The sequence below is a fragment of the Sander lucioperca genome, chromosome 5, assembly GCF_008315115.2.
Source record: "Sander lucioperca isolate FBNREF2018 chromosome 5, SLUC_FBN_1.2, whole genome shotgun sequence".
Taxonomy (NCBI): Eukaryota; Metazoa; Chordata; class Actinopteri; order Perciformes; family Percidae; genus Sander; species Sander lucioperca.
The window spans coordinates 4,889,083-4,917,057 of NC_050177.1; the positions used below are offsets into that span (position 1 = coordinate 4,889,083).

The window sequence follows — 27,975 nt, forward strand, 5'->3', positions numbered from 1 at the left end:
AACGGGGCTGAAAGGCTTTAGCAGGTACCTGTCTGCCGTCCTGACACAAAGCCAAATATTCCACATCATTATGTTTGAAATTAAACGGTGACAGGTCCCGTCTCCCTACAAAAGAATCATGGTGCACCATGGCTAAAACTAAATAGCGTGGCATAGCACCCAGAAAGAGATTTTCCTGGTTACATATCCTGGAATTTTCAGGGATGGAGTACGTTTTCACACTGACACGCGAGAGCGGGTAGAGTGCATTTCCTTTCATCAGGGCGGCTGCGTGACCCAGGCGTACAGCAGGGGAAACGGTGACCTTTTTAACAAACAGGGAGGCTGATAATATCTTCAGGCTGAACTCTGAGTCACGAGCCCCCCATAAGGCAAAACGAGTTCAATAACAGACGCTCGCAGAAAAAGATGTCGCTGTGGAGAGGTCCTAGCAACTCTACTTCCCCAGATTCTGCGCTGAATTGTGCTCTCTGGACTAATCCTTTGTTCGGTCTGTTAGTCACTATGATAGAATCCATTGAACCTGGAGTGTCTTTGTAAAACAGGCCGGCACTAAATTGACTCTTTAATGTGTCCTCTGAAAAGTTGAGTAAGGTTTCTATCATGGCTCTGTAAGGATGAGTGGCGCTGGATTGTAAAATCAATCTATCGCCCAGAATAACGTCGCATTGGCTAAAAATTGTATTGAGAGGATAATTGATGAGCCCCACCGCTGTATCTGCAGGGATGTTTGCCCCATCCTTTTCTGTGATTTTAACCCGGAGGTGCAGCAACGTATCGTTCAAGTCCAAATACTTTTCACCATCTCCGGGTATAAAGAATTCAATTGGAGAGTTGTCGCTCAGTGCAGAGAGAGGTTGGTATTCTTGATATTTTTAATCTTCTACAGATAGTTGAGTCATGGGAGCTGAAAAGAGATCCAGTTCCGCCACGGTGCACTCGGCTGATTTCTGATGTAAAAGAGCCATTGTGTACTGCGCTAAAATATGTCAGAGCTCTGAGCAGACTTCCTCCTCTTGGGTGCGCGTCTCTTGACTGATTTGCTCTTCTTAACCGCCGCACATTTTTTAAATGCTGAGGAAACGACACGCTCACCTGGCGGGCGTTTCCTTGTTCTACGGGACAAGACAAAATACCCCCCGAACCTTCTTAATTCTTATTCTCGGTCAGTTTTCCCATCACTCCTTTGACAGCGTCCGCAGCAATGTTTGTAGCGGCTGTTTTAAGATGCGGTTTTGCCACAGCGAAACCTTTTTTCAGCAGAGGGGATACGAACCTGAACAATTTAGAAAAGATAGAGCCTATGCCTCTCCCGTACATCACCGGGGCTCCGTAAAAACCGGGTAAAGCTCCACCTACTTAACATTCATAGTACGCTACAAAGCGCCGAGGATCTTCTTTGATATGTATCATCTCACCGGGAACTTACAAAGAGCGTTGGACTGGTTTAAAGTGTAATTTCACAATTGTCTTTCCAAAAACAAAGTCTATGTTCCTGTTGCGATCGGTTTTAATTTCTATGCGTATGTTTTTGATGTAATTTTTAGACAAAGGTATATAATGTATCGTATTGTATCTGATGCTAGTCACGTCTCCAAAGTCACCTTTCACATTCACCACACAAAGCAGCGGTGAGTAGCTGTCGCCGACCGCTTGATACTGAATAATGTCGGTGTATACAAAGAGGTTATATACTCCCGCATTTAAATCACAAGGATAGGTAGATGGTCTCTTGGAGAGCGTCCACCATTCGGCGGGTTTTAATCCTAACATGTAAGCCAGCGGGGGATAGGTTCGTATTTTGTAAAGACCGTCGCCTTTGAAGTCGATGCATTTGGTTGCGCTGTTGAAAGAAGCATCAAAAGAGGGATCGTGCTTTTTGAGCGCTGGGGTCAAGTATTCCAGGAGATCTTTTGGGCGATTATAGTAAGCGCCGCGATTGAATTTCACGATCACCAGCGGTTGAGGTTCGTCTGTCACACGGTTCAGTTCAAAATAGCTTGAGTCTGCGGGTAAATTGTACCACGTACGAGGATATATGATTTCGCATAGACCCACCACCCATTCACCGCTCAGTTCAATCGGTTTAGCCAAATCGATTGTATAACAACTGCTGGTATTACTTTTAAATACTTCCTTACTGGCGTTGGAAGGCAGGGTCACGTAAAAACCCTCGGCGGTTGTGTGTTCCATGATTCTCTTTTGAAATCGAGTGATGGATTGGTCTTTGTGCACAGACTTTTTATATACTGACCATATCAGACAATTTAACCCAACTGTTGAACTTCTCTGGCCAGTTTTTCCATTGCACGAAAACTTGTTTTTCACCCTTGACGGTACGTCGTTTTAAGATTTTCTCCACTTGAAACATTTTGTTTGAAGCCATTTTTACTTTTTGCAGCTCCGCTTCATAAAATGAGCCCTCGATAGGTTCGCTGTCATAGTCTTCTAATTTGTATACGGGGGGTGTACGAGGGATACGATCCGTCACTGTAAAGACTTCGTCCGTAAAACTCAAACACGCCTCTTACCTTGGATAAACGTACCAGATCCCCCTTCTTAAACGTCATCTTTATTTTATTCCTGTGACGCGAGGAGAAGGTGCCGTACAGGTTGCGAAACACCTGATCGGCGTTCTCGGATGTTACATCCATTGGTGTCATTTTTATAGAGCTGTGATAACTGTTATTATAACTATCTACCAGGTCTGGTAAGACGGCCAAGTAACGTCTGGTGTTGCGAGCCGTAAAATATTTAAACATGCGAGATTTCAGGGTACGGTTATATCTCTCGATGACCGATGCCTTTAAGTCACTGGCCGTTCTAAAATGATTGATACCGTATTTCTTCATGAGAGCCTCAAATTTCTTGCTGAAAAATTCTCTGCCTGCGTCAGTTTGTAGCTTGGCGGGTATTAAGCTCTCTCGAAACACTGATTCAAACGCTTTTACAACCTCACCAGCCGTCTTCCTCTTCAAGGGACGCACATACGCTTTTTTCGAAAATACGTCTATGACGGTCAGTAAATAATTAAACCCATCATTATGATCAGCCAAGGCCTGCATGTCACAGAGGTCAGCTTGAAATTGATTTAAAGGTTTAGTAACAAACACTTTGTTTCTCTTGAAATGTACTCGGGCTGGTTTATGCAATGTATAAGCATCTTGTTCGGATAAAAAATCTTTAACTTTCTGAACACTGACTTTCTCACCAGTTTCATCCTGTACACCCTGACGAAGCTAGCAGGATGTAAAGGGTCGTAATACACTTTTTCCATCACCCGTTTCTCCGCCATCCTTTCCTCTGAGCTCTCTAATGTTCTCTAACACAACGCATGAGCAAGAATGACTCTTTATTCATTTTTTTTTTTTTCATTTCATTTTTTTATTCTTCATTTTCAAAAGATGGAAAAATACATATTTGAAAAACAAGTCAACTATAAAAAGTAGAAAAATATGTTGTGTTTTTTTTTTTTTTTTGTTCAAAAGAAAAATACATTTCTTCACACAAGATTACATATTTGAAAAACAAGTCAACTATAAAAAGTAGAAAAATATGTTGTGTTCAAAAGAAAAATACATTTCTTCACACAAGATTACATATTTGAAAAACAAGTCAACTATAAAAAGTAGAAAAATATGTTGTGTTTTTTTTTTTTTTTTTTTTTCTGTTCAAAAGAAAAATACATTTCTTCACACAAGATTACATATTTGAAAAACAAGTCAACTATACAATGCTTTTAAAAACCATTGTGTCTGTGATGGGGTCAAAGATTTTCTTCACTACTTTCAGTTCGTGTAGTAATGTCTCTGCTACTACCCGGACTCTGAAATCCTCGGTTTTGATGTTCCGGGCAAGTAACAAACGTTGAATAGCTGGAATAAAACGAGGTGTGATGAGTCTTTTCATCAGGCGGTAAAAGTTATCTCCGTAAAAGTCGTCCTCCAATGCTTCCAGACATGCGTGTTCTCGCTGACTAGGGTGGTCAATCTTACACCCATGACACTCAGAGCGTCTGTCCTTGTGAATAATCAAGTTGAGAAGATGGAAAACGGCCGATTTAACGGTGTCAATGAGCAGAGAAGAGACCCAGCCGTCAACCTCATCCTCCTGTTCTGGAGTAGGGCTCTCCTCCTGTCCATGTGGAGGGCTTTCCTTACCCTGTTCATCAGGAATTTCGTCCTCCATTTCATCATGACTTTCTTCATCTGATGAATCAACGCTTTCCTCTTCCACCTCCTCTGATGAATCATCGTCCTCTTCCGATTGAGCTGGCGGAGGCGTATGGGCTATCACTCCCTCATCAGAGTTCTGCTCAGCAGGGACGTCCCGAGACGGTGCCTCAGGAGAGACCGGAGAGGGTGGAGGACATATCAGGCTTTGACTCTCCTCCTCCTCCTCAACTGAGAAGAGAACCCGAGGGGTAAGGGATCTCTTTGTCGATGAGTTGAACATCTTGTACGGTGTGAGGCTCCTCTGTCTTGCGTTGAACATCTTGTACGTTGTAAAGAAGCCTGATTCAGTCTTTATAGTATCGTAAGGGGAGGCGTGGTTAGGAAAAGAGGAGTGGTTAGGGGAAGAGGTGTGGTTTGGAAAGTTCTGGGAAAAGAGGTGTGGTAAAGTTCAAAAGTTTAGAGTTTTTTTCACAACCAGCGTATTCTTCCATCCGCGACAGCGAAGGAAGAGGCCCGTAATCGTCTCTCTCACTTCCATCAGCCTGTCCATTCATTCCAACGCTGGTAAGACTAACACGGTTCGGAATAAACCGCAGTCTGGATTAAATCTCTGCAAAACAAAAAGATCGCAGGCTCTCTTTGCTTCCGGAGGCTGTGATACCAGAGTGGCTCGGAAACACCAACGGCCGGAGGTTGTGGTTCCGGATGGCCATGTAGCCCCAAAGATGATTTTCATCTGAGTCAAGTCATAATCACTGGGGTAATTATCAATTCTCGGGCGCTTTTCCTCAGGATTCTCTTCATCATCATTGCTACAAAGGTACACTTCCTCCTCCTTGCATTCTTCCATAACCGTTTGCGTCTCTTTATCCAGCGTAGCAACACTCATTCTCCTTATTAGGGTTACAGGAAAATTGTAGCATCGTCTTCATCACACCCCAGTCGTCGAAGGTCATTTTCACCATGTCGGTTGAGGGACACAATTTTTCCCCTTCCTTCAGCCGATAAAAACAAAGTTCACCTTCTTCATACTTGAACACATAACCCCACGATCCAGTCATCCCACTCGCCTGTAGAGACCATTCCTCCTGCAGAGATACCGACGGAGGCATCTGGGTACGACATAGGTACAATGTACATTTCTTCGGAGCGCCCGGAGCCTCGAGACCTTCTTGATATATTGTTACAGGAGTCTCACAGATCAGCGAAGAGGACCATGTGTTAGGACCAGTCCCTCCTCGGTAAGGACTAGATGGAGAGCAGGACTCTACATCATACATCTTAGAAGCAGTAATATCATTCATTGCTGACATAGCGAGTAGCAAGCTAGTATCCTGTTGAGAATCAGGAAAGAACTCCTTTAACCTTTATATGCTTGAAACAAACTTCTTTTTTAACCCTACCCATCTATTTCCTGTCGCCCTCATTTCTCATTGGCTCATTTGAAAACCACATTTCCTGTCTCTACCCTGTACTGTAAATAGATATTGCATCAGAAACACCTGTCGAACATCAATCAAAATTTTGACAGGTCGTGACCTCTTGACCTGTCAGTCATCAATCAAACCACATTCTTAAGTGACAGAAACCCCCTACTATACTCTCTCACGACTGTCTTTATAATCTATTTTTTTAATAAACTGTCTGTACACTTACAAAGTTCTCAATGCTCAATTTAGGGACCCTCATTATGTTACCGTTGAAGTTTGGTGATATTTTGAGCCTTTTTAGTGGTATAAATAGCGATTTGTTTTTACTTTCCCTGTGCCCCGAATACTAGCGTTGTAAGCTAATCAGCGGTCCGCGCTAGCTTGAAAACATGTCCCAGAGAGCGACAGAGTGGGTACACATCTGTTATTTAACCCCTAGGTTCGTTTTGCGCCGGAATTGTCTTTATTTTACGTTCAAATATATGCATTATGAACAAAGAACCATCATTATTTCCAAGCAATGCTGTGCTGAGTTAGCTAGCTAGCTAGCTAACATTAGTGTGTTCTTGCCTTGGAGCAAACGTATGTGTTTTTGTTAATACTGTCGACATTTAGCTAGTTGTGAATGGGGCCTCCCACACTGCTTGAACCATGCCTGGCCTTTCCCCCCTTGGGTTTTAGGTTTCGGGAAGGGAAAAATTCCACCACCCTCGTCCAAACTTTTAGGATACCGGGTATCGGATTTGCACAACGCTTCGGCGTACGGTGTTTCCCTCGCTCGAAAGCTTGACAGACCTCCTGCACCTAGTTACGGTTGCTAAGCCACGATTGGCCTGTGGCGGTTTTCGGGCGTGACTTAGCGAAGGGTCAATTCAAGACAGTTTTAACATTTTTAGACCTTAAATACAAAATAAATGTAAGGAATATTCACAATAATGATTATTTATCAAAAATCTCATTGTCAATATTTTGTGAAAGCACCATATTGTCAATCCTACAATATCGAAAAAAGATGTATGTGGTAAAAGAATATTTATTATTTTAGAATAATTGAATTTTTGATTTTTTTCGTGACAAATCTTGGTTGGAGACATCGGGGATTCCTTCTTGTGACTCTGTCGCTTATCGGTCATGTAGTGTGGAAACCATAATGACTTCAAGACAACTACAAGACAGCCAATTGTTGTTTCGATGACTGAAAGTCGTGTAGTGTGAACTTAGCTTAAAGTTCCATTTAAAGAAGTTAGAGCGTCTTTAGCATCTGTTCTGTGAAGTATTTCCCAATGAAATGAAATATGGGAGCAGTGTAAGGGAACAGGCATAGAGTTCAGCGTGATATGGTGCTAAAGAGGATTGTTGGCTTCACACACACCTTCACCTGTTAGATCAGGAGGAGGACAAGGGAGAGATGAGGGGAAATTGCAGATATAGGTTGCATCTCATGGCCCTTTTATGATAGCTCCTCGGTCCTCGGCTGAACCAGAAGTTGTTCTGTCCCTCCTCAGTGAAGGCCGTCTCAAAGCACTTATTTCTGCCCCGAGGACCGAGGAACGAGCTTCAAGGAGGGATCATCGAGGTGCTATAACCAAGGATGCACGAGAGCAGCCTTCCCGGAAGTCGTGCAGCTGAAGGAGTTGCTAACTCCGCCCAAACAGCTGACGAATTCATGTGACAGAGTAAAGGACGTCTCATCCCCCTAAAACACATTTGCTCATTTCCTCTCTCCTCCCATGATTTCCTCGCATAGGAAGGGAGGCAAATGGAGGACTTGAGGAGGTAATTTAAGGGTTATGAGATGCAGCCATTGTAACCAGCTCTGTGGCAGTACATGCAGATGAATGGTGCCTGGCAACTTTCTATGCCACCAGCTCCCCCTGCTGGCAAAAGTCTGTTGTCATCTGGCACCGTTTATTAGTATGTAGCCTTACTGCAATGAATTGTATACTGTAAGGAATTGTAGCTCTATGCCACTCCAGGTTGCAGATTGATGACGAGTGGATGTCATATTACTGGTTGGTACCAGCTAAGATAAGCACGTCATATTTTCTTTTACAGGAACAAAACATCATTGGATTGTGATATAAAAATACAAAGAAATGGAATTTTTGTTGTTTTGAGTTTTGTTGTATTGTCAAATAGGTGCACAATATGACCGTGGATGTGATTTAAAAAGTTTGTTATTTCTTCTCGACTTTAACTCACGCAGAATGTGGAAAATCAAAGTCCAAAGTGGACCCACAATAGGCCGAAAAATAACAGAGGCCACAAATCCATTGAGTTTGTTCTTAGAAAATCTTTCTGTATTTACAGGTTTGAACAGACAAGCAGGTACAGACAAAGAGTGCTTATATACAGAGCAGCACAAGATGTTAAAATGAGTGCTAAAACAATACAGTATTTACAGATGGACTACAGCGGAAAGTACAGACTAAGAACAAGTTTTATCACAAAACTTCTGGTACTCTACACAGTATCACAAATTCCATGAACTGTACAGTTAAAAACCAAAAAATGGTAAATCTACATGAAATCCAATGTTTCTCCAATTGAGAAGCACTGAATTATATATATTTACATTATATATACATATTATAGTGTATAAGCATGTATGTTTTCATACATATATAGCTACCTATGGTGCAAAAGCAGCAAAAGAAATTAGAATGTATAGAATTCAATACTACAAAATAAAAGGTTTGTGCTAAATGGGCTGACAAAAAATTGTTACACCATACATGACCAATATACTGGCAAAAGAAAAATTGAGCATAGGTAAATAAGTTCGCTCAACGTCCGGTCTGAAGTGAACAGAGGGTTACTGGTCAGTCATTCAAAAACAGAAGAGATTGTCAAAAATACTTCAAGTTCATGCAAATATATAAACCATTAAAAAATAAAAAATAAACTTTTCCCTGTTGACCAACCAGCTGTGCAGCTTTCCCTTCATTGTGACTTGGAAGGTGCAAAACAAAGGAGGGAGGGCGGGACTTCCTGTGCAGGTTATGGAATAGAGTTGGGGCGCAGTACGGGCACTTGGTGGGCAGGGACAGTCTCCGTGTCAGTCTCATCCTGGCTGGAGGGGCTGCTCACTGTGGCAGTGTTGGGTGGTGGTGGTGTGAGGGTGGTGGTGGGGGCGGTGCTGGTAGTGGTGCTGGCTGCACTGCTGCTGCTGGTGGCGCAACTGGCGGCAGGTGTTGTGGTCGGCTCCTCTTTGGGCTGCTTACTGGCAAATTCTGTGATGCTGAAGACAAACTGGAGGCAACCCAGTTTGATGTAGCTGCCGTGGTGGAGCAGGGCGGTGCCCTCCCAACCCGCCCCGCTGCCTCCTATCAGGCTGGAGCTGCTCGCCTTACAGCTGCATGACAGCTCCGAGCCGCCTTGAGGCTGGCTGCTCATCACTCCACCAGCTGGCAATAAACCCACCACAGAGCTGGGACCCTCGTCATCCTCACGTTTCTTACTGCGACCTGCACCGAGAACACAGGGAGACATTTGCAAACAGGCGCCCACACAAGCTGTGACATGTACACATTATTACTACAATTTAGAAAGGAAGGAGGAAACAACAGCAAATCAGGCGTTGTGGCGAAAATGCCAGTCCTCCCATTCATCTGAATGTGGGTAATGCGTTTATGCTGCAGCAGTGGGGATCGCAGTGTATGCCGGAAAAAAACTGGAGTGAAAGGTTGAAACAGAATCAACTTTTGGACAAACGCAACCAAACGTCACACCTCGGTGGCTAATGACGTAACTGACCAGACGAAATCAGGCAGCGGCGATCAGACAAAACACAATGGAGCAGGGAACAAAACGGCTATTTAGGTGACACTCTCACACTGCTGCAAAAACAAAGTTGAGTGCAATGCACCGTGACACAGATCCCCTTCAAGGCCAGGCTGATGTTAGAAGTCTCTCTAGTGGACAGAACGTGCAACAACAACCATATGCTTATAGTGGCATTGACAATGCATAAGCAGAGTAGTGTAGTACATGCTGTATTAATCAGAGGCTGCATTTAAGCATTAAATATTTGAATATTGAAAAAAATAAATTAAATTTGAATGGTATTATAGAGGAAGATTGACAGCTCTAGTGTAAATGCAGCCTAATCCCAAATTTCCACTGAATTTAACAACTTGGCATGCTTTTGATACCAGGTACTTTTTCGATTTTGTTTTCCACTGCAGATAGTAATAAGGCGTTGCATTTCCATGTTACTCCATAGAACAAAAAGTGGTTTGTAACTTGAATGTACAATCTATCCTAAACTTCACGTTAGATAACAGTCCAGCCCTGGGATTATTTCTGATTACCTTTTTTCCAACTTCAAATATTTCCCAATTTCAAATGACGTCCCCAAAAGGAAACATTGTCAACATCTGTTTTATCTAAAAAGATAAATTTCTGTTTGTTCATCTCACTCCAATTTTATTGCTGCAAAATGGGATTGTCGAGCAGACAAACTGACATATATAATAATAGATCAATACTTGGCGTCTGTGTATCAATACAGTATTGCCACGGAAAATATCGCGATACTATGCTGTATCAATGTTTTCCCCCACCCCTATGTAAGAATAAGGTACACTACTAACGTATGATGCCTTGGACTTTGGCAACCAGTCCGCTGGGTGGAGATGGCGAGGCCTTCTCTGAGAAATCACACGAGTAGAGGACGTTGTCCACGGTGGTGCCATGCTCGCTGTAATTGAGCAGCTCATAATGCTTGGTATTCTGAAAAGGACACACACACACACACACACACACACACACAATTTACCCCATGTCCAACAACAACATTAACTCCATTTGTTTAGTAGAGGTGGAGAATTATGGTACAGTACAATAACATATTTCTACATTTAAGGAGTATAGCAGTTTAAAAGTCCATACCTCGTCATAGAAAATACAGGCGTGTTTCCCCGATATGTAGTTGCAATGACCATAGTTTGTAAGGCACACGTCCATGTCAGCACCTTTACAAAAACATTAAAAAGGTAGTGAGTTTCAGTTTTATAAAAAAAAAACTCAATAATGATCATCTGAAACAAACGTAAGGCTTTCTATGCAATGCTACACCTCTACAGAAATCATTCTGCCAGTTTAAGTCTTGCGTCAACGTCATTTAAAAAAAAACATTTTTCACTGAGAAAAGGGGACACTTTAAGCAACACTAGAGAACTTTTCCCACTTCTGTCCCCCTACAGGTTGGAAGCAGAATTGTCCATTCCATTAGATTATGCAAGTTTGCCATATCGGGTAGCGGATCTGTAGTTCGAATGAACTGGACAATTCGGCTTTTTTGTAGACTTTTCTATTTGTATTGTAAAATACTGGGGTTTGGAGTTTTATCTTGCCCAATAGTCTGCAGCTTTAGACACAGAGTAGCTGACCTTTGAGACACCGTGGACACTGCCGGAGTCGTAGGGCAAACAACACGGATGGGACCTAATGTAGCACTGACTTGCATCTTGTGAACTCATTTTCAAGTGCACCTTGAGAAAGTCAAGCGTATCCTTCTGCCATCTAGTGGTTCTTCTTTTTGTTGTTTAAACAGCGATTGACTAGTAAAATAAGTTATTATTTTAATTTGACCATATGGCTTTAGCAATAAACAAGCCGTTCTTTAACATCGCCAATGGTCGTTTTGTGCTTTGTTCTTTTTAAGTATCTGTTCAGGCACCGTGTAGGCACTGTTTTAAAAGTATACTGTAGTTTTACACTGGTATCGAAAAACACCCCAACGATACCCAACCCTAGTCACAAGTACACACTCCTCTTAAAAAGGGTCACAACTCACAAGCCAAAAATGTCAGGAACATCTGATCTAAATACAAGAAGTTTTAAAATAACTTTGTTTCAATAAAATAGTTTTAAATTGGCAAGATTATGATTCAAAGAGCAAGCTAAGAAAAGCACAAAACTGAGCAAAAGCATTTGAGGGCAGTTTTTAGTATTTTACGGTTATAGTTGTTGCTACAGACACATTTCAGTTAATTCTGTTATTAAGTATTTGAAGGTTTCATACTCAACAAAAAACTCTAGGAGTCATGTATGACTCCACCCTAACGTTCAAAAGTCATGTGAAACAGGTGGCAAATAAAGTTAAATTTAATTTGCGGAATTTTAAACAAGTGGTGTTTTTATACAACAATGTTCATAAATATGCATGGTCCCTATTAAATAAACCAATAAAATAAAAAAAAATAAAAACATAGCAGCACCAGTGGTTAAAAACACATATCAGTGAAAACATTGACAAGGTCACTCTGCAGAAGCACATAACGGCCCATTGTGCACAAAATGCAGTTGGGTTAATGTTTTTGAAGTCAGTGTGATGTCTTACCCGATCCTATGTACAACGTCCTATAGCACATGCTGACAGCTCCTCCTTTTCCTGTCAGAGGGTAGAAGACAGCTCGGGCCTGCACCTTCTTCTGACCTGGTAGGAAGAGGTTCAGGTAGTAAACATCGGAAATAATTGCAGAAAAAACTCTAAATTAAATTAGACATGAAAGTAAAACGAGGGCTGTCAAAGTTAACAAGTTAAGGCAAATAATTTTTAACGCCACTCATTTCTTTGATGCAATAACACAGGTTCTGATATGATGATGGTCTGATATGATTTCTGAAGTGTATTAACTACACTGCAGACTGGAGTCTCTGAACAAGTCCAACAGAGGGTTGAATGCGCATCGCCAGGTCCATGTCAGTAAGTCTGGTGCATGAAATGTCTGTATCCTCACTGTGCTGCATTTAATCGGTAAAGGTGACGTCTCACTCCCTCTTCCTCTATTGGCAGCTCTCGTACTCTGAACATCCAGCAACTACAGTTTGCCTTGGTGATTTTTTCCCCGTTACCAACGGAAACACTGGGTGTTCTTTTTAGGGATATGCTGATGTGAAAATGTTGGCTGATACCAATTACCAATATTAAGTGTCGATATGATCTGTATGAACAAGTTTCTACGATAATCATATTTTGTACCTACAAAAAAAAACATGTGTAAACTACAATGTCTTTGTGTATTTGCAAAACATTTGGAAAAGCCAATAAATCATAGATTCCGATAGATACCGTATTGTTTAGGGGTGGCACGGTTCATGAAAAAACATCCAAACCATTCGGTCCGTTTGTATCGGTTCAGAGCGTGTGCGTTGCACGGTTCGACGCATGCACAAAGTAGCCACATGCTCGTCAGGTGCCCGTATGTGACCTCAGACAGTGTGTTTCCCTTTTGCGTGAAAGAAGAGGTGTGGAGAAGTTACCAACAAAATGTACAGCGAAAGACCGTGCAAAACATTTTAGACCGTCCTGCCAACCTGTATACATTTTAACATCAATGTACGCTGCGTTTTTTCACTCTAAAGCGGCTGCTGTTTCAATCCTGTCAGCTCTCTGCAGCAGGCAGGGCTGCTCAATTTCCCCCCGCGACTGACGCGCGCACACACAATCACACGGTGGATGCAGGAAAAAACAGAGATGAGACGTACACAATGACCGAAATTGAGGACAGCTACGCTTGTAAGTGTAATGATAAGTTAAAGTCCAATAAGTACTTTATCAAACCGTATGAATGTGTGTCCCAGCCCAGGCCAGGATAGGAAATTAACTAACAATGTAAAGATCAACAAGCCACTGACAGACATGTTCAAATTTGATTCATTCATAAATTATTATTTTGTCTTAAATCCACCAGCCATTTTCATATTATACCAACATTTGCAGCATCCTGAGCCTTTTTGGTAAGGTTACTAGGAAAACTCAGTCTAGAGTAATTTTATTCTCCCCAAAACAAGTTTCCTTTTTATTTTTAAAGAACTATACAAAAGAAAATCGCAACGTTTTTTATGTTTAACGTATTCTGACTTATTCAATAGACAGAGCTTTAAGAGTTCCTCTCTTTTTCTTTTAAAGGATACAATTTTTGTAAGAGCTACACTGAAGTTGGCAGTTTGATAAATGCAAGTTATTTCAACTGATATTCTGTAATATTTCGATCTTCGTGTGCTAAAAAGGCACATAAGTTCCTGTAGATGGCAATACACACTCGTTTTTTTGCCAAATAAATGATAAGCATGTTGAAATCATCAATGTCTTCTCTCTTGCTGTATCAAAATCTCACCTAGCTTTCCTCAGAGATGGTCCCAAATATGTGCTTAAAGTCAAGTCAAATTCAGTTTGTGCATGATTACGTGATATAACAATTTTTTAATACTGTATCCTACATTGTGGATAACTAAGCTAAATATCACATGCTGAAGTATATTTCTGGAGTGTGAAAGATTAAAAGATATAATAACCGTACAGAACCAAAAAACGTGACCCTAAAACCGTGATACGAACTGAACCATGGGTTTTGTGAACCGTGTCACCCCTAGTATTGTTGCATTTCACCAAGTAACAGGGTCATCATGAAAAATGTAACGAACAGTTTTAGTTTTGAACTACTTTTATAACTTGTAGCAAGTGTATAACTTAATGAAAATCCAGTTTAACTCACATCTGTGGAAAAAGTTTGTATCATAAATCAATAACTAAGGATCATAAAACAAAATATCCTGTTTTTCCCAGGGTTGGCGAGGGAGAAATCACATCATATGAGAATAGCTGGTCCACCTTAAAGCGAGCCCATCTTAAGTTAGTGAGTCTGTGCTGAAGTTGTCACTAGCTCTGTGATTGCTCTGTGACTTTCTTTAACCTGCAGGTAGCGAGCAAGACATGGTACTTGGTGTGGGTCTTGAGAAGTTGTAGCATTTATTCACCGACAGATAAACTGTACACACTCCGGACTGCTAACGTTATTAATGTTCACTCTCCATCTCTCTACCGCACACCTGCTGCCACTGCTCCCGTTTAGACTGCTTGCCAGTATTTTGCTCCTGATATTGTTTGTGAACTTCTGGATGGCGGTTCTTCATATGAATGATCAAATCGGTGGTGTTTAAGGATTTGACACGGCATCCTCCTCTGATTATTAAAACCTTGCAAGTATTGCATACTGCAATTCAGACCGTGCAAAACGTCCAAACCACAGATATTGCTTCGTCTAAATACTATGCTGCTTCACAAACTCAGCATAGCCAAACACGCACACGTTGTTCATAACGATCCAGTTTTGCTCATCGAACCGATGCCGATGTTTGAAGAGATGACTAACATCGAGTGATACTGATATGGTTGCCAATATACGGTGCATCCCTAGTGTTTTTGCAACTTCAGCGTAAGGGATTGTGATGTTTACGGCAACTTCAGCCTTAAGTTCAACAAACAGCTGCGCTCGCTCACCGGAGCAGCTGAGTCTGAGGCACAGCAGCCTTCAGTGGTGTTGATAGACGTGTAACCAATCAGATAGTGCTGTGGGCGGGAGTGAGTGAGACAGACAGACAGAGCGGTGACTACAGACAGAGAGGCGGCTGCATACACTGTAAAAGGGAATTATCTCTACCAGAAATGTTGGACTTAAACAGAGTTTCCAGGTTAGAAAAAAGATAATTATCAGAAAACATTTGTCATTGTTTTGTGGTGTTAATTAATTTTCCAATAATAAATACACATTCTTTTGTATAAAGCGAACATATTTGTCAAATCCCATGTTGATATGAGTGTTAAATACTTGACAAATATCCCTTTAAGGTACATTTCAAGCTGAGAAAAAAAAAAAAAAAAGTGTTATAACTATGGACAATAATGTGATTAAATATTTTTAGCGATTGACAGCCCTAATTACAAACACTTACTCTAATAAACAAGAAGGGTCAGAGGTAAGTTAGTGTCTTACTGTCAGGGCAAGGCGATGGGGTTTTGGGGGCAACGCTGGTGGCTGGGGGAGGCGGTGGGCTGGCCACTTTTGGGGGGAAGATCTGCTGGATCCTCTGCCAGGCCAGGAGCTTGATCATCTCTGCATCCAGTTTGTCCAGCTCAATCCCTACACACACACACAAGATATACTTTGCTTTCGATCACAGACATGACATTTATACAATACCACAATGATTCAGTATTGTCAGATGTCACTGTTGGGTGAGCACACTTACCTCTTTCCTCATCCTTTCCATCTTTCATGCAGCTTGCCAGGTTAGCGATGGAGGAGAGAGTGCTTGGCAGCAGTGAGCCCATCAGTCCAGGACCAGCCTTTATGTCTGTAGAGAAACATGCCGGGACAGCGTCCGGTCAAAGAACGGAACTCATCTGTTGGATTGCTCATGTACACTTGAGTGGATGGGAACCTTATCTATTCATTCTTTTATGTTGAACAGTCCATTTTAAATTATATATTTAGAAATTTTAATGTGTTTTTGTGTACAAAAAAAAATCCCTTCCCAAATCTAATTTTAACTTCAGCACATTCAGCTCCATCACTTTCTCTTGTTCACTTGTTTGTCATATCACACTGTTGTTTTGCTGTGACACTTGAAACCACAGGAGGGAGCTGTTGGACTATGGGCTGCTATAAAGTGTGGCATGTGCTATTATGCAAGTATTGTATATTGTAAATGTGTGAACACTAAAGGCAGTTACACACCAACCAGACGGCCGACCGTTGGCAGAAAAGGCAGTTGGACTGATCAGTCTCCCCGAGTTGGTCAAAAAAGTGCCTCAGAACACACCAACGCGACGAGACGTAATACGTCTCCATAACAGCAGACGGCGCTAATCTGTATTGTCGCCCAAAAAATGAAAACCAGCAGCCGATTGGACGAACACATGGTTCTGGATCTGGCTGCTACTTCTGGATTTTGGATTTTTCGAACGGCCATTACTGGCGACTCATTCGGATCTCATATTGTACTAAAATAGTTCACCGAAACGTGTTTCTGAAAACATTTTAAGCGAGAAATAGGCCATGCAGTTGCTGAATCTGTCTTCATTTCAGATCGACAAAGGTCAGTTTAAAAGATTTTCGTCAGATTTTGAGAGGCTTAGTCACGCTCATCCCACTTGCCATTTCCGGGTGAGTCCCGACTGCCCTGTCTCCGACTAAGCATGTCAGGTCGGCGAAAATGAAGGCAAACAGCTCCTCCAACGGACGACGGCACGGAACACACCGAACAGACTCGAGTCACCGACCTCGCCAGACTGTCCAACGGCTGATTATCGGCCCGGTGTGTAACTGCTTTAACAAGCTGCAAAAATGACCACAGACTTGATTTAACACCCTTCAACATGTCAAGACTCACTGTAGCAGTGTTTCATGTAGAGTGTTGTCTGATGTGTTTTTAATTTGCCCCATCTATGCATTTGCTTTCCACATTTTAACTAGGCAGTTGAAGCATGGCACCAGACTAACTTCTTACACCGACAGTTACTGTAACTTTTCTAGATAGTGACTCTCGGGAGAATTTAGCGACACATAAAACGACTGTTACCAGACAAAAGATAATTTACCTCTGCCAACCATCTCAAATAATTAAATGGCAAACAAATAGCTATATGATTTCTTTTTCTTGTTTTAAAAGGCTGTATTACAGTAAAGAGGTGACATTTCTGAACTTACCAGACTGTTCTAGCTGTTCTATTATTTGCATTAGCCACTTGATTGATGATTATTTATCTAAAATCTAATTGTGAAAATATTGTGTGAAAGCACCAATTGTCAACCCTACAATATTGTCACAATATCGATATATTTGATAAGGAACATGGTGATATGTGATTTTCTCTTCTCTTCTTCATATTGCTCTAGCTTCCTACTGAAGAGAAACGCACACTTGAATTTATGCAACTTTAGCTTCTGGCGATGGTTTGATCTCTTCCCACACTGCAATGCAATCATGCAAAACTTTCAACATGACTTAATTAATCAAATAATAATTCCAAAGAGGTAACTTGGAATGTGTCATTTTCAGTGTTTTTAAATTTTGCAGACTAAATAATGAAAATAAAATACATTTATCAATAAATGAATAGTCTATATCGACAACGTTTCATTTACGGGATTGTTCCGGTGCCGTCGGAGGTTCAGCCGGATGTCCCTTACCTTCCACTTTCTTTGTGTTGGCATTCTAAAATCCGGTCGATTCAGGAATCATCCTCCGAGCTAGAACCGAACTAGAACTGCTCCACCAAAACAAGTTCTTTCCAGAGGCTATTTTGCAGCGGCACCGTGGCTCTGTCTGGCGCTTAGCGCCACCCAAGACGATTGTGAATGGTTTAAAGAAATGCCAATAAACCAGAGCACGTTTTTCTCCCATCCCGGAATGTTGTGTGTACTAGCCAGACCTTCCTCCGCAACGCTGTGGAGGAAGGTCTGGCTATGTGAGAATAATAAATTAATACCTACTTAGTTGTGTTAAAGGCTGCTATATTGTTTAACAGTTATTTTTGCAATCTCTACAGAACCTCAAATGAACCTGGGAAGCCAATCAGCGGTGAGCAGTTTATTGGATCAAGAATGTGTACCTGGAGTGGGTAATGATGACCCCAGCTTGGTTGGATCGTGCTCCTGGTTGCCTTTAGATGGTGTGTCTGAGCGAGCACTGCTGGTGATGGAGTAGCTGGGTTTTTCATTGCTGCTCATACACTCCTCCTGGAGCTCTGTGTGGCTCCTGTGGTTCTGCTGGCTGCTGTGGGGCCATATCGTCAGGGCAGTGGGGCAGATTTTCTGAGCACAGGCCTCTGTAGTGCTCTCAGGCTCCTTTTTAACCGTTTCTGCTCCTATGTGGTTCACCAGCCCAGATGAAGGAGCGGCGTCTGGGGGTGTTGTGCTGGGCTTCAGTCTGTGCTGCAGCTCTGCCTGCCTGCAGGAGTCCGAGGCATTGTTACAGTCTACAGGTCCGTTGGCTTTGGGAGGCTGACACTCTGCTGCCAGAGGGCCGTTGGGTTTCCTACAGTTCTGACATGGTGTTGTGCTGCATTTACAAACACCCAGCACAGCAAGGGTGCCCCTTGAAAGAAGGGGCCCCTGGGGGTCATCCGGTGTACTGCAGGGTTTAGAGCAGGGGTCGGGGGAAGAAGTCCTTCCTAAAGAAGCCTGAGTTTTCATGTCCTCTGATGTGACACATAATTTAGGACTGGCTTTCTGCTCAGAAACCCACTCTGCTGACGATGTTACTGATGACAGGGTGGATGCTGTGGATGAAGCCTTCTGCTTGATGGATAGGTGTCGCATGATGCTGCACTGGAGGGCGATGACATCCTGAAGCCACTGTTCAACACAGCAGAACAATGCTTTACAACACAAGAAGCAAACATCAATTTCTTTTAGAACACTGTACTATCTAATGGAGAAATTTAGGTCACAGGATGGAATCAATATGATTTTTCTTTACTGCTGTTTGAACCCACAGACTCCATAATGAAGGCAAATATCACCTTCACGCCATATCGCTGTTAAATATCACAATTACTTCAAACGACTGTTCTTGCAGAAAACAATAAGCGATGAATGCCTCTCCCTGCATTGACATCATCCACACACCAGCTCACAATCCACATTAATTATGTCTTTTATGACCAGGTGAACACACTTGCCAAAACCATTAACATATTGTTTTTAGGGCTGTCAGCATTAACGCGTTAATCGCGATGCGATTAAGGGCCGAGTATAACACGTTAATTTTTTTAGTGGCATGCCGGCGTTTATTAATTTATTTTACACTTCACTCGGCTTTGCGTCGTGCCTAACAGACTACTATTTTGACCCTTTGCCGCACCTTTACTTATCATCAAGCTGCGATACGTCGTCCTGCTGTAGGCTGTAGGCATGATGGAGAAAGACAGCAGCAACACGATTCTGAATGGCGCTTAATTTTCCAAAACTCCCGGACGGCTCAGTAGACATGTCAAAAGCTATATGCACATTGCGTAAAGCCGAATTAAAATATCGCCGAAGCACGTCAAGCTTGAGCTACCACCTACGAGCTAATTAACGTGACTCAGGTTAGTGGGCTCAGGCAAAGCACTATTTTGGAGAGTGCTACTTGCCGACCTGTGGATGAAACCAAATCCAAAAAAAATTACTACAGCTCTTGCGAAATGGGTGGCAACTAACTGCAGACCTGTCAGCATCGTAGAAGACTCAGGTCTCAAGACGTACTATGGTTGGCATGTTCTGACCCGTCTTATACATTGCCGTCGAGGGGGACAGTAGTTTTACGCGTACACAGCCTGTATGACACGGAGAAAGCAGCCCTGCTGCAAGGTGCTGCTAACGCTGTCTCATTAACCGGTGATCACTGGACGTCAGTGAGTAATCAAAATGATTTAGAAGTTACTGCATACTATATTGACTCTGGTAAGGATAGGGATTTTTTGTTTTTTTAGTTAGGTACTTGGAGGAATTGAGCAATAATAACAGATTCACACATTTTTCTTTTGTTTACAGTAAATAAATAATAAACAAATACAAATTCTAAGTCAAGTTCATAAAAGTAACTTTCTTTGCATTCATTTGATTCCCAATCAAGATACACTGGTGAGAATTGCTTTCCATTGTTAATATGTACTTAAAAACAGTTCTGAAATGCAAAATAATAGAATTTTAATCATGTCATAAAACATGCGATTAACTATAGAAATTCAGCGATTAAAAAAAGAATTAATCGTTTGACAGCCCTAATTGTTTCATACGGAGCACACATGATACAAGCCATTGTTGCAGGTGGCTCGTTTTCGATCAACTGTGTCATGTTTAGGGTTGGGTACCTTTCGCATCTGAACCAATATCAGTACCGATACCTGAAATTCGGTTCCTGGTACCCAACAGTGTTTTTTTCAGTACTTTCCCTCTGGAATTACAAAAAAATTATTTCAGTTGTAAAAATAATTCCAAACCTATTTATCCTATTTACTTAGAACATTGTTATTTATTTAGAATATTTTACACTGACAGAAATTAAATAAAAATAAAACCCCTCCCTCTCTCCTCCAAAACCCATCCCTCCAACCTATTAAATTGAATAATTATTCAACTTTTATTCATGTATTTGTATATTATTCTTTTTTTAGCCCGTTTTATTTTCATCATGACCGTTTTTAATTTAATTTCATGTAAAGCACTTTGAATTGCCTTGTTGCTGAAAGGTGCTATAGAAATAAAGTTGTCTTGCTTTACAACCTCAGCCTGTCAGTCAGTCCCCAGGGCATAGAAACCACTGTTGTGCCTGCTTGTCTCACAGGAAGTCAACAGCACCGGAACTGCTTTCAGCTCGCCATTAATATCATATCACAGTGAATAGTGGTTTTGAAAAACTGTAACCACACTTGAAACCACTTAATCAGCATTGCCGTGACTCACTGTGACTTCAACAAAACTGCAGAGCCGACGTAGTTTGCTCCGTTCGCACCACTGCACGTGTGTGTGTGTGTGTCGGAGCTCCGCTCAGAGAGGACAGATAAGCTTGCGCTTACGCATTGTCAGCGACCGAAATTTGGCACAGTTTGATTTTACGTGAACCAATACTGGTTAATACCGACGTGATTCGGTCGGTACCGGTAAAAGTACAGGGTTCGGTACCCAACCCTAGTCATGTTGTTGTCTGCCTACCTCCTGCTGCTCAGTCTCTGTGGTGAGGTGCTTTGAGGGCTGACGGTCAGGCACGCCGCTACAGACCAACTCCAACTGGCGCACCTCTTTAGGAAGCAGCATAGGGGGAGGATTCTGGTACTGGGACTTGATGGCATCTGGCACCTGAATCCAAACAGTGATTGTTAAAAATTGCCCGGCCATAAATTTTCCTAATCAATTGTGTCGTCTCTGAATGAACAGGGTATCTCACATTTTGATTGTATTTGGATAACCGGTCGTAGAGAAAGAGAAAAGGTAGAAGAACAAATGAATACATTCCTGCTCAAATTTCATTTCAAATGCTATGATAGAATTCATTTAAAGATTTTTTTTTCCAGTGTTATGTTCAGAACTGCCTGTTGTTCCAACTTTTCTGTTCTGTTAGCATTTAGCAAGAGGAACCCAAAACACGCCTGCACAAGAATCAATTGTAAAAGACAAGAATTCTCAGTTATTGCATACATCAACTTCCCCCATCACCATCTGTGCATCGTTAACTTCTCTTAGCAATTCAGAGCTGACCACACAAAAACTATTTGGGATATCCATTACAAGCCTAACCCCCACACTGAGGCAGCCAGTCTACCTTGATGGTCTTCCTATTGTGCTGGTGGGTTTTGCGCCAGTTGGGTGTGTTCTGCCGATGGACTCTACGCAGGAAGTCCAACTTGACGGCGTGCTGGGACATCCTGTCCTGGAAATGGTCGAAGAGCTGACAGCGGCTGGACAGGCTCAGGCTTCTCTGATTCAGCTGGACATCAGACAAACATTTGAAATGGGAAACTAATCATTCTGTTGCACCATCTTGGCTAATACAACAACAACAACAACAACAACAACAACAACAACAACAGAAGTTGGTTAAGCTCTGAGCCAAGACCACTTCTCTTACCACTAAGTGTTCAACATGGTTTGGACACATCCATTTGCCAGCAGGTAGAGCTGTTAGCGGGGGGTCCAGACAGTCCATGTGGAACAGAAGGGGACAATAGTCACACTGGATCAGTGGAGCCAACCTGCAACTCCTGTGAGAGAAAATACAAGAACATCAGTACGAGATATGAAACATGTCAGGTCTGTGTGCACATCTTTTTACATACTGTAATCTGGCACTAACCTGTTGCATGAAAAGCAGACTTTGACTGGTAGAGGGACCAGACCATTGGGATCCAGCTCATGCTGAGGCCTCCTGAATGGCTTCCCTAGTAGCTCCTCTTTTCTCCTCCGTTTACTGCTGCCTAGAAATCCAAATGAAGTAGGATCATTTAAGAAACAATCCAACCCAGATATCGTTACGCTGCCCAATGTGCCAGAAGTCAAGAGAAACCAAATTTCTTCTGTTGGTAGGCCGTCAACAAAACTGAATATTTACCATGATATTTGAGATACCGGAATTATTTTTAAATATTAAACTCAATTATAGGTGGGCTGGAATATCTGGGCTTCATAATGCTCCAGATGTCATCTAACACTGGGTTTGTAATTCATTGAGGTATACAGAAATAGACCAAAAAAACAACATAGATGGTGAGATCAAAATGGAAGAGCCATTTTTCCCTATAAAGTAATTTAAAAAAAGTACATCAAATATTTTAGGGTGTTTTTTTCTTCTTCACTTTTTAACATTTGAATACTCGTTGAAATGAATACAGTACAATTTCATAGTTAATGTTTGGGAATTCATTATGACTGACTGACCTGGTAGTGCAGTGGTGCAGGTAAGCTCACTGGGTAGCTGGAACTGCGTAGGGTTTCTCTCCATAGCAGCTGCTATTAGCAGCTGAAAGGGCCTCTTGAGGAGGCGTGGAGCCGGAGTGGATAGCATAGCACCCTCAAGCTCTGAGCCCTGAACTTCATCCTCGGGCTCTGCTGCCTCCTCCTCCCCGTCATTCTGCTCCTCTGAGGGAGTTGGGGTGGACGAAGTGTTGGAGGTGGGTGTTCCGGGCCGGCTGCTAGGCCTGCTGCTGGTCCTGCGGTCCAAGAGGCGTACCTGAGCCACTCGTAGACCGGGCCCTGCTGCTCCGGCCCCTGGAGGCAGGCCGTCGAGCCGCAGTGGGCCGGCATTGAGCTCCAGCTCCATGGCTGGGGACACAGAGCGCTTAGACGAGGACTTCTCCGGTAGACCGTTGGTCTGTTCTGACTTCTGCTCTCGCTTCTAATGCCAGCAAACAAAGACCAAAAGACAGATTTATCAGTCCGAATAGCATACATGCAAATACCTTTCTTTACATTTTGCCAGTGGCATGACAGTAACATTGGTGAAGGATTGGGTATGTGACAGAGAAGACCTGCTACCCACCTTTTTTCGAACATTGCAGCGGTGACACATCCATTCCCCTGGGGGTAGCATTTCTTCACTTAAAGGTGGGTTGCTGTGGTAAGAAACATGTTCAATGACTTGGTTCATAATGCAGGGAAATAATTAACATTATCATTCAACATCCATCTATGCAGATTTGATACTATGCTTCATGATGATGTTGCATGGATTATTTACCAGGATTTTGAATACAACATCTATCTTGTAATTGTGAAAAAAATACATTTATTTTCTTATTGGTTACAACCATATTCCCCACCTAGTTATCCAACATTCTAGTGTTACATCTAGACTAGACTGAAAATGTCGTTACATCAGAGAAAAATGCATGTCAATTATGTGCAAAATGATCTCAATTTACAAATAGTATTACAACAGTTGGAACATGATTTGTTAATATCGATGTGTGAAGATTCCAAATATTCTAATCAACTTTAATAATAATTATACAGTTTCCATTTAAATAAACATTTTCACCATAGTTCAAAGTAAAAATTACAGGCGGGACACATCTGATGCCAGGACTATAATCGATAGCCTAAAATCTCACAATCATAAGCAAAATGTATCTAAAGTTACCCTCTGTAATACTAACTTTAAGATAACACACACACACACACACACACACACACACACACACACACATTAAAGCAACATGTATCTTCCTAATATTTAGCAGGGTTAAGAGATAATTACAAATTGTGAGGATGAAGCCATTCACATGCTTGACCATATATGGATAAACGTTTCTGCTTGGCCGTTTCCAAGTGACAGTCTAAATTCAACTGTTCCAAATGCCAAAGTTAAAATAATCATGCAAGCAGATGTTTAACGGGGAGCATTACAAAGCGGGACCGGCGAAATGCTAAAATGGGACGACCTTTAACATGTCCACAACAAACACTGCCATGGCGCTACTTCATCTTAGAAAATCACATAACATTTCGTCCGTGGAATTTATGAACCATTTTCCTCTTAGCTGAATTTTAAAAGGTTGGTAAGATGGCGGTGGCATAGAAAAAAAGAGCAGGGAGGTCGCCATATTGTAAACAGAAGCAGTCTCGACTCCATTTTTAGCAGCAGCGGCTCCACTGACTGCAGCCGCGACAGGAGGGGAGGACCGACTGCAAGCTAATTCTAGCCATTTTCACAGACATGACTACACCTCTTTCTTTAAGCCACTGCACGTCGTATTGACATGCATTTTCTTTGACAATAACGACTGCAAAAAACTTAACAGAGGCCCTACTATAATATACAATCAACCACACCGGACGAGGCACCACATCTCTAACGGCACACGTTCTCTAAAGAGCAAGGAAATATAACGGTTGGCTACTTTAAGTCACTCGACACCAACATAGATGTAGTTAACACAATATAAGCTTGAAGCCCCGGGCCACACAGTAAATTAAAATCCAACTTTACAAAAGGGCTACACAAGGCTCGCTACCGCCCTCCTCGGTTCTGTTGCATGGAGTGGCGTTACAGTGTGAATATATATGGGGGGGAACCACAGACGGGTTTAGTTGAGATGTCACTGGAAAAACTGAACAATAACGATTGGTAAAATGTCTTCAGGGGCAGGATTTAATTAACATATTTCCAGTGAAATGTCACATGGTCATGCCTCTGCAACACCAAGAAGATCAAAACGTAACTTCATCAGAAGAATAACCCCTTTTGAAGTTAGCATTCTTCATCTTGCTAACGTTAACTTATGCATGCAGCTAACGCAGACTCAGAATTGCAGTCCCTTGTCTGTTTCACACTTAGCATGCATACATAACGTGTCCCTTTGCGTTCTGCCTCTGTAACTTACCAGCATTGGAGGTGGAAGGCTGCAGGACAGTGGTCACAGCACAGCAAGTCGCCCCCCTCCCGGCAACTATCACAGGTGTCGTGGTTGGTGGCCCTGCCGCTCCTCCGGACGTCTCTCACCAACTTCCGACTCCTCTTCTCTACGTCCTCGGACTTCGGGGGCGCCAGCAGTGTTTGGATTTGCTGTAAAAGTTGTTCAAATCTTTATTATGAAATAACGGCAGCCCGGCTGATTGTTTATCTAAAGAGTTGCCTAATATGCAGGTTTGTGCCCGTTGTGCCATTCGGGGAGAGCGGTAACGTTTACTTGTGGCCTCCATTATCAACCCAAACTATTACGTTAGCTAACCGAGAAATGCTGGACAGCTAGCAATGGTGGTCTGATGATAATGGCAACTAATTATAAGAAAATGACATTAATGCATTAGCATAAGGGAATATTTCACTTAATAAAGGCCTTCGAGCAAAGCAACCTCACCTCCATTAAGCCCCCAGAGGTATCCAAATCGTACACAATCGTCGGGGTCTCCATTTTGTCCCACATTCATCCAGAAGCAGACGCTGCAAAAGGAATTTGCAATACAAATGCCTACCGAGCACACAACACAGTATTTCCCGTAGAAAATATATTTTTCCAAATGTTTTGACCAGCGGGTGGCTAGCCAAGCGATGCTATCTATAGTTAGCTGGCTAAAGGAGCTAACTACGAAGGCAAGACGTTAACCAGTCAAGGTTGTGAAGCTAGCGAGCTCACTAGCTTGTGTTGTGGGCTCCAAAAAGACAACAAAAATCAACGATAATCTTGCAAGTGAGACACTGGCTTCTTAGCACCACTGTTTATGAGCTGCGCCAAGCCTATATACAGTATTTTATATCAATAGATTGTTGCTGTTAGCTACAAAATCCATCTGCGGCCTAGCTGGCCAGCCATGATTCTTGCTTCTGCTCCTGCAAAAAGGAGTCTTGTAAATCTGCAAAACCCTGCGCTCCCATTGTCAACAGAAGATGTAGCCAAAAAAATACAGAAGGAAATTCGTCGTGGCGCGGTCCAATGCACGGTTTCCAATAGCGTTCGGAATGTATAATCCTTAAATCAGGTATGCGGAGATGCAAATTTGGTTGATGTTATTGTTGTGAAAAAGACATCTTCACTGGCTGCTAGCAACATCCTCTGCCAGTTGGCGCAACCGCGAACCGCCGGACGCGCATGCGCACTAGAACGGATATAGATAACCTTAGAGGAGGAAACAAGGAGCGAATAGATTGTGTACATTTTATCCGGCTACTACTAACGTACTAGAATTATACCAAATATTCTCTAAACCGTTTATGATTATACTAATAGACATCACCATTCATGTCACGGTATACTTCTGCTACTAGCCATTACTAGCTTTAAGCTTACTATCTCCATACTGCTGCTACTGAGAAGATATTAGCTAACTGCTAAGGTTAGCGTTACTTGTATTGATCTTCTTATATACAGTCTATGGTATTGATAGCCCTATTGCTAACGAACATTTGACATAGCCTACTAAACCAGAATACTGACTAAGTCACTTCTGCTTCTACAATTGAATTACTACAGCTGCTGGCTGCACCTCGCAACTTGTCCATAGTGTTACTGTTCCTTCGCTGGTCCTACGTCCTAAAGTGACCATTTGCACACCGTCAGCTGGTATTGATCGTCTTACCACAACTAACGTTATTTAGAAGAGTAACACTTGTTTTTAAATCCCCTAAAAAGGCTTTAGCTAGTTTTTTGAGATACCCCTACCTGAGGTAGAAGTGACTAAGTCACTTCTGCTTCTACAATTGAATTACTACAGCTGCTGGCTGCACCTCGCAACTTGTCAATAGTGTTACTGTTCCTTCGCTGGTCCTACGTCCTAAAGTAAAGTTATGCTTTTTCATAACTTTATGTTGTTTTTTTAATGAATTTTTGTATAAAATTATTTTAAAAATTATTTTATTTGTTTGATGTTTTGGATCCTCCTCAAAACCGAAAATAGCTTAAATGTAGGCTTCTGGTTACAGCGCCACCTATTGACCAGATGGCACCAAATTTGCCAAGGCCACTCAGACATCATATTTGTATATTCCCACCCAATGTGGTTGCAATATAGGGGTGGATGATATATTGACTCAATATCGTTATCGCAATATCACGTTGCGCAATACTATATCGAAAGAGGTTGCAATATTTGCAATATTTTGTTTATATTGTGGCTGTGTAGCTTAGTTGTGTTTGATGTAGAGCCTGCTTGAATCGCTATAATGATCATCGAAATGATGATGCCAGTTACCATGCCACTTGCACATGTTGGTACACATCTGCGCACGTGACAAACCCTATGGAGCGTACTACGTGTGTGCATATTTAGACAACAAAACGGAACAAATCAGAGAAGAGCATGAAAAGTTGTATCCTGTTCTCTTTATTTATTTATTTTATACTGTACAACCAGTAAAACATGTCCTGTTCTGTAGACATGGTCGTTATTTATTTATTCATGTTGTACCAGTCCAATATGACTGTCAGTTGAAAAAAACCTTGTGTTGTAAGAAAACTTTTGTTTGTTATTAATCTATTTTGAGGCGTTTGCCCAGAATTTAATGTAATTTTACATTACATTAAATTGTTTAAAAATATCAAAATTAATATCGCAATATTCATAATCGATATTGCAATATCACATTTTGTCAATATCGTGCAACCC

General features: G+C 42.0%; 1 protein-coding gene and 1 pseudogene across 1 annotated transcript; both read right to left on the reverse strand.

Moving 5' to 3' along the window:
• LOC118495060 overlaps positions 1-27,975 on the reverse strand; it is a 1,111,612-nt pseudogene that overhangs the window by 788,803 nt on the left and 294,834 nt on the right.
• On the reverse strand, positions 7,879-26,464 carry phf12b (PHD finger protein 12b). The gene is made up of 15 exons (XM_031312048.2): positions 25,734-26,464; positions 25,257-25,438; positions 23,414-23,486; positions 22,813-23,269; positions 22,232-22,352; positions 22,007-22,139; positions 21,701-21,865; positions 21,094-21,237; positions 18,009-18,753; positions 15,644-15,748; positions 15,388-15,534; positions 11,952-12,047; positions 10,499-10,581; positions 10,201-10,339; positions 7,879-9,072 (listed from the first exon to the last, which is right to left on the reverse strand). The coding sequence occupies exons 1-15, from the start codon at positions 25,797-25,799 to the stop codon at positions 8,606-8,608; spliced, it is 3,123 nt and encodes a 1,040-aa protein (XP_031167908.1). The 5' UTR covers positions 25,800-26,464; the 3' UTR covers positions 7,879-8,605.

Bases quoted from the DNA above. Each gene is read 5' to 3' on its own strand.
- phf12b (XM_031312048.2), bottom strand. From the start codon at position 25,799: ATGTGGGACAAAATGGAGACCCCGACGATTGTGTACGATTTGGATACC. The intron at 10,582-11,951 runs GTAAGACATCAC...GTTTTTGTAAAG, and splicing joins GACGTTGTACATAGGATCGG to GTGCTGACATGGACGTGTGC. The intron at 10,340-10,498 runs GTATGGACTTTT...TGTCCTTTTCAG, and splicing joins CCTGTATTTTCTATGACGAG to AATACCAAGCATTATGAGCT.